A 6,956-nucleotide genomic window follows, 5' to 3' on the forward strand; every position below is an offset into this window, starting at 1 on the left:
AGACCCAGAGCCCGAGCAGTCAACTCCCATCTTTAATTCAGGTCGACATCATGATTGGAAACAGCATATAGGGCTATTCTTGCCTTCCAAACTGGTTCAATTAGTGTGGCCTATGTCAATGATGGGTGAGTATGATTTTTGGGTTGCCTAACTAATTTTTTGTATAGAATCTAATGATTGGAGTGGATTTCATATAATTACGATGGGCCTTGTAAAAATGAAAGCCAGATGTTTCTCTCCAACTATTTCCTTTGGGGTGTTCCATTAGAATCTCAAGTCTGTTTTTTTTTTTTTTTTTTCTAACCCATGTATAATACTAAATATCTAATGGTTGTATTAGATCCGACCTAAACATCATTAGTGGCCTTGTTAAAATCATGAGTAGAATGCGTTACACCTGTCTCTATGTTTTTTGTGTTTTTTAAAAATACCACGTATGATTGGAGTAACGAACACTTTGATGTTTACGCAAGATCTACTCTCCAACTATTACATAGGTAGCCCCACTTCAAGCCTAGAGCCAAAAAAAATCATGTTTACTCGTGAATCAAGCAGGCCACACTAAAAAAAACTAATTAGGAGAGACATCCATCATTTACTTATACAAAGTGTGTGGTAATAATTATATGAAATCCACTCCAATCATCATATGCCATATAAATTCATGACTGGTAGGTGGGCCAACCATGGGAAGCAAATCCACTCCAATCATCATATGCCGTACAAATTTATGACGGTAGGTGGGCCAACCATGGGAAATATTATTACTTATGTTGTTAGCATTGCTACAATAAATGCAGTGTCCAATGATGTGGTCCAACTAGATTGCAACGAGCATGATTTTCTACTTATTGCAAGTAGAGAATCCAGGTTATGTGGCCACCCAACACGCCCAACCAGCTGTTAAAATTTTTTTAACAAAAATAGTGCATTGGTAATTATATGGCTTAATAATGTAGCCTTTTCAAAACCTTTCTAAAATAGTAGCAAAATGTAAATTTATATTAATTAGGTAGGTTTCTTTTTTAAAAATTCCCTCATAAAAATTAACTCTTGTTATAGTTTTCCTAGCTGCATGAATGTGAACGGTCCATTCAGTCCCACTCGCGTAAGTAGACCCGATCCATCTATAATTTGGCCATTTAATTGTAGCCATTCGTACGGATGAGATGATCAGGATTAAATGTTCAGTTATGGGTCACAATGAGCAGCTCAAATTCTTACATGTATTGATCTGACTGTTAGAATCACCTGATCAGTGTGATAATTTCCATGCGATGCCCTGAAATGTGTTCCATGCCCAATCGACTGTCTAGATCGATTGATTATACAGTCCAAGTGTACTAAGGTACTCAGTATGCTCTTATCATACTGAGTAAACTTAGTTGGGGCCACTGTGAATGTATGCGGTTTATCCATTCCTTCCATGCTGTTTTCCAGCTCATTTAAGGGTTTGAGCCCAAAATTGAAGCATATCTAAAGTTTAGGTGGATTGTATCACAGGAAATAGTGAGATAAATGATTTCCACAATTGAAATCTTGTTAAGCCCGACAGTGATATTTATTTTTCATCCAACCTGTTCATAAGATCATACGGACACGGATGAAACGAAAACACAAATATAACCTTGATCCAAAACTTATGTGTTCAGAATTTTCCAATGGTAGACGTTCAGTTCACCCTCTTTCAGATCTTGTGATACAATCCAAATGGATCAGCAGAGTGGATAAAAAAATACATAAATCATGAGGAACCGCATGGAGTTTACTCAGTAAGCTAAGCATACTAAGTTAGTATGAAATCCGCTTCCATATGATAAGTCTGGAACGCAGTGTATTTTTCATTGTTGGGAGTGGATTATGCGCTGAGATCATGATTTATGTAGCCTGTGCTATCAACGCAGGGTATATTCCATATGATAGATCTTGAGTTATGTATTTTATTCACCCTATCCATCCATTTTACCAAATAAATTAATGAAATGAAGAATATACGGAGCTCAAGTGGACCGCCCCACATAAAACATTGTGAATAACTTCTACTGTTGAAAATTTCTTGAGGGCAACAAAAGTTTTGGATGATCCTATGGACATAAAAACATCACCATGGGCCCTAAGAATGTTGAGTTTTGGATATGCTTCAAGGTGGGCCGAACAGATTTTACTCGGTACTATAAAAGCCTATTCAGTCACTTTGAGGAGTGTTAATGCCTAAATGGGGCAGTCTCGGGCTTATAGAATTAAAATTTAAAATTTAAAAGGCTAGGCCTGAAGGCCCGGCCCGAAACAGTTCAAAATCCAGGCCGAGACCTATCCCAGGCCCGGCTCGTTGATAGCACAAATTTTGAGAGAAAAACTCTAATACTCTGAGACGGTTTGATGGTTGATATGCAGGCACTACCGAAAGTGAAGACGGGGATAATGAGTAAAATAAAATAAACCGTCCACATTTTAAGTGAAAGTTTATATGGACTGCAAACTAAAAATTAAACTAGCGTGAATCCCTAACGTATTGATTAGTGGACACTTTAGTGGACGGTCCAAATGAAAAATGGTCAACGGCCTGAGGTCAACAAAGAAATGCGGAATAATTAAGTAGTGATGTGCGCGGTACATCCACTCTGACCTGTCCATCATTTGTTACAACACCTCATCTTAGGATGTAACACCAGAAAATCAAACAGATCCAAAACTGAGGTGGGCCACACAGCGAACAGTGGAGATGGAGACGCCCAACCATAGAAACCTTATGCGGCCACGATGTTGCTTACATGCCATCCAACCCGTTCATCAGGTGAGTCCGAATATTACGATGAAAACTTCCAAAAATCATCCTCATCCAAAACTCAGGTGGGCCACACTGCCTGAAGATAGAGGATTTACGCCCGCTGTTACATTGTTACCTGTATGTGGCCCACCTGAAATTTAGCTTACTTTTATTATATAAGGTGAAAAATGAGGTGTCTCAACTGATGGACGAAGTGGATGTCATACGCATTAGTGTGGGCTCCACAGAGCTGGGTGTTTCACTGTTGCACACGCTTCCTACAATGGACGCGGATTGCATGCTGACCCTGCCAGCAGTCAGTCGGTGCTCTGTGGACCCAACCATGATGTATGTGTTTTATCCACGCCGTCCATCCATTATTTTGAGATCATTTTAGAGAATTAACCCAAAAATGAGGCAGATCCAAATCTCAAGTGCACCACACCATAGGAAAACAATAGTGATTGAACGCCCACCATATATATAAAAAAACTTCCTAGGGCCCACTGCAATGTTTATTCACCATCCAACCTGTTGATTAGATCCCAAAGACCTGAATGAAGGGAAAACACAAATATAAGCTTGATTCAAACTTTTTGTGTACCTTAAGAAGTTTTTAATGATGAGCATTCAATTAACACTATCTCCTGTGGTGTGTTCCACCAGAGATTTGTTCCTGTCTCATTTTTGGGATCATGCACTGAAATGAGCTGTCAAATTGGATGAACGGCATGGATTGAATTCATTCATCATGGTAGGTCCACAGGGGACCGACCAGTAACAACTCATTAATGGCAGGGTCCGTCAGTATGCAATTCGCGTTGCAGAGGATTCCATTCCTGTGAGGGCTGTGGTGTCATTATCCGGTAGAAATCTTCGTAACTTTTCATGTGCATATTTTTACGCGAGGTCCATGTGGGCCCACCTCTGATCACTTGGTCCATTCGATAGAGTGGTCCACATCAACTACAGATCTCATGTGGCCCCTATATCACCCTGACAAATGATCGCACCGTTCAAATAAATGGCTAAAGAAAACAAACGGTACGACCGTTTTTCCTCCAATTGCTCATTTCTTCGTGACCCTTTTTCTACGGCTGTAATTATCTCATGATGGTTATTTTTTGGTCACGTCCAACCTATACTAGACCGTACTTATCGATATAAAGTCTACTTGGGCCCCACATATAAATCCGTACAGTAATAAGGTAAGGGAGATTAGTTACGATAGGTATGATTTGTTGTGAGGAAGGCCAACCAAATAAGACTTAAAGTTGGGAATCCAACCTTTGAAATTTTTTTGAGAAAACGTAGACTTCACGGAATAAACCTCCCATCCCTTTCCATTTGATACTCCGCCAGATTACGACCCTTCATACGCAGGCACTTATATATATATATATATATATATTGCATATGTGGCATGCATCAGCTCAAAGTAAACCGTCTAAGTTGTAGAACCCATGTTTCTAAGTCACAATCGCAAAAACTAGATTAGTGGAACAAGCCTTTGATTCATGGACATCTGCCTGTTGAAATAGGCCTAGGGTTTGTTTTCTCATTTTAACCGTCCAATATATAAATATCTGTCAATCCATTTTAACGGTCCAATTAATGTCCATCAATCCAATAATGAAAGAATGAAATAAGTGCATTGTTTACATCTAAATTACGACCCATAACGTGGACGCTTTATTTTGAATGAATCTTCTGCCACAAATGCAATTTCTAATTAATTTTAAGTGTCTGCTTATCATCTATCACACTCTCCAGAGTATTAAAGTCTCTCCATTATAATTTCTCACCCATCTCTCCCAACCGAATTTTGGAATCATATAAGCCCATTTCCTCTTCATGGCCTGGTTACCTTCCTATCTTTGAGAGAGAGAGAGAGAGAGAGAGAGAGAGAGAGAGAGAGAGGGCATGGTGTCCACACTTGCTTATGACCTTATGGTGGCAATCGTCTGCTCAGCGCTCTTCGCCCTCATCGTCTTCCTAGTCCTTGTCATCATCTTCAAGAAGAGATCCGTGAAATTCAAACCCGAAGAAAACATCTCCATCTCCATCAGGCCATGTGCATACATGTACCATCTAACAGACATCGACGCTGCCACCGATGGATTCAACCATCGCTGTGTTCTTGGAAGGGGCCGCCTAGGGACTGTCTATGGTGCAGTCTTAGCAACTGGTGATGCAGTCATCGTAAAGCGGATCCATCCACACCTAGTCCTAAGCAATGCTGGCTCGAGCTTCTCCTCCGTTATCAGGTCTCTCTCGTTGTTAGCCCACCCTCACGTGGTTCCCATCGTCGGCTACTCTGAGGCCCCAGGAGAGCGAATCATCATGATGGAGTTGATGGGAATGAAGAGCTTGGATTTTCATCTACACCAAAATTCTGAGGCCTCGACGACTCTCTTAGATTGGGGCCGCCGCATACGTATCGCCGCTGGGGCTGCACGTGGGCTTGAGTACTTGCATGAGGGTACTGCGCCAAGCGTAGTACATGGGTCCATCAAACCGTCCAACATCTTGATAGATTTGAATTTGGACGCTCGGATCAGTGACTATGGTCTCTCTTTCTTGGCACCCCAAGATTGGGGAGGGCTTGTTGGGTATTTGGATCCAGAGTATTGGATTGAAAAGGGTGGTGTGTGCAAGGCCAGTGATGTGTATGCGTTTGGTGTAGTTTTATTAGAGCTCTTGAGTGGCAGGAGCTGTGATGAAGGGATGATTGTTCAGTGGGCCTTGCCTCTAATCAAGAAATCAAGGGTGGTGGAGGTTTTGGACCCTATTCTAGTAAAGCCCCTTGACATGAAACCCCTTGCGAGATTGGCTAAGGTCGCTTCAGCTTGTGTGAGCAATACAAGGAAAAACAGACCATCTATAGCTCAAGTGGCTACTATTTTGAACAATCTACAGCTTTAAATCATGCATTTCAAAAGAGGGTAATTCGTTGTATTTTCTATAAAAGTGTACACATATTTAGATTTTTATATATAATTTTAATTTTGTTATTATACGCCAGCCAAGAGCCTCAATCATCCAGCCATATGAAGTTGAAGATAGAAAAATTCCATGACGACAAGTCGAGCCAATGTCCACCTACAGCGAAAGTCTGATGAGGTACAAATGCCAATATATTCTTATTTAAATATCACCCAACCTTCACATTTGGGTTTTTGATAGAATGTGGGACCTACATCATAGCTAACAGGTGTGGACTCACATATGTGATCAATATGAGCCGTTCATTTAATAGTCCGTATCAAAAAATTAGGATGAATGGGCCGCACGTGCAAATTCAACCATTAGACTTACTTTTTCTAATATGCATGTTTGGTCCAGCACATTTTAATGGTGTAGACGACCTGATGCATTCCATCCAATGGTTGAAACGATGCCTCACGGTTGGAATGGTAGCTGTGATGTGGGGCCGTACATTCTATGAAAATCTCTCCGCATGTGATGTGTTATATTTGGGAGTGGGGCAACTGGCTAAAATGCTCCGTAGGAGAGAGTAAAATTCTTGGGATGGACGTTTCAGCTTCGTCCATGTATGACAAAAGTAGGGAAAACATAAATGATGGGTTGTCATTTGATGAAAGGGAATTTTGGACGGTGGAGGAAATATATTCTTTTATTGAAAAGGAACCCTTTTGTAGTCTCTCTCTTTACAAGGACGGTGCATTAACTTCTTGTTTGGAAAATGTCGGTGGCGTTTCTTTTTCAATGGCTGTTTATTGAATCATTTGTCAAACTTATTTTTCGCGATGGACCAATGAGATAGTGGCGTGACTTGTCCGCCGGAGGATCCGTCGTGGACGGAGCCGTATCTTGAACGGTTTTGGTTTGTCGCTATCAAATCGATGGTTTAAATTAAGTAGTCATATGTTCAAATTGTACGGTTAAGATCTGCCAAAATAAAACTAGCTTTTGCATTGAAGAGATTATAGGGCTAGAATTCACCACCATTTCTACCATCTAGTGTCTCATCTAACAAACCAAAATGGCTAAAGTCTGGGCCCATTCTGACTTTACACCGATCGTTTGATACGGAACATCTGATGTTTGCTGAATTTCATCATCTGATAATTTTTCCTAAGTTGCAACTTGAGGATCTCGACAAACCCAATTGGGCCCACATGCTGAGATGGTCGAATGATATGAATCATGGATGTTCTGGTTACCA

General features: G+C 40.7%; 1 protein-coding gene across 1 annotated transcript; it reads left to right on the top strand.

Annotated features, from left to right (window-relative positions):
- Positions 1–4,629: 4,629 nt before the first annotated feature.
- Positions 4,630–5,924, top strand: LOC131245268 (serine/threonine-protein kinase-like protein ACR4). The gene has a single exon (XM_058244605.1). The coding sequence runs from the start codon at positions 4,691–4,693 to the stop codon at positions 5,690–5,692; it is 1,002 nt and encodes a 333-aa protein (XP_058100588.1). The 5' UTR covers positions 4,630–4,690; the 3' UTR covers positions 5,693–5,924.
- Positions 5,925–6,956: the final 1,032 nt, after the last annotated feature.

This window comes from Magnolia sinica, chromosome 5 (genome assembly GCF_029962835.1).
Source record: "Magnolia sinica isolate HGM2019 chromosome 5, MsV1, whole genome shotgun sequence".
In the NCBI taxonomy this organism is placed as follows: domain Eukaryota; kingdom Viridiplantae; phylum Streptophyta; class Magnoliopsida; order Magnoliales; family Magnoliaceae; genus Magnolia; species Magnolia sinica.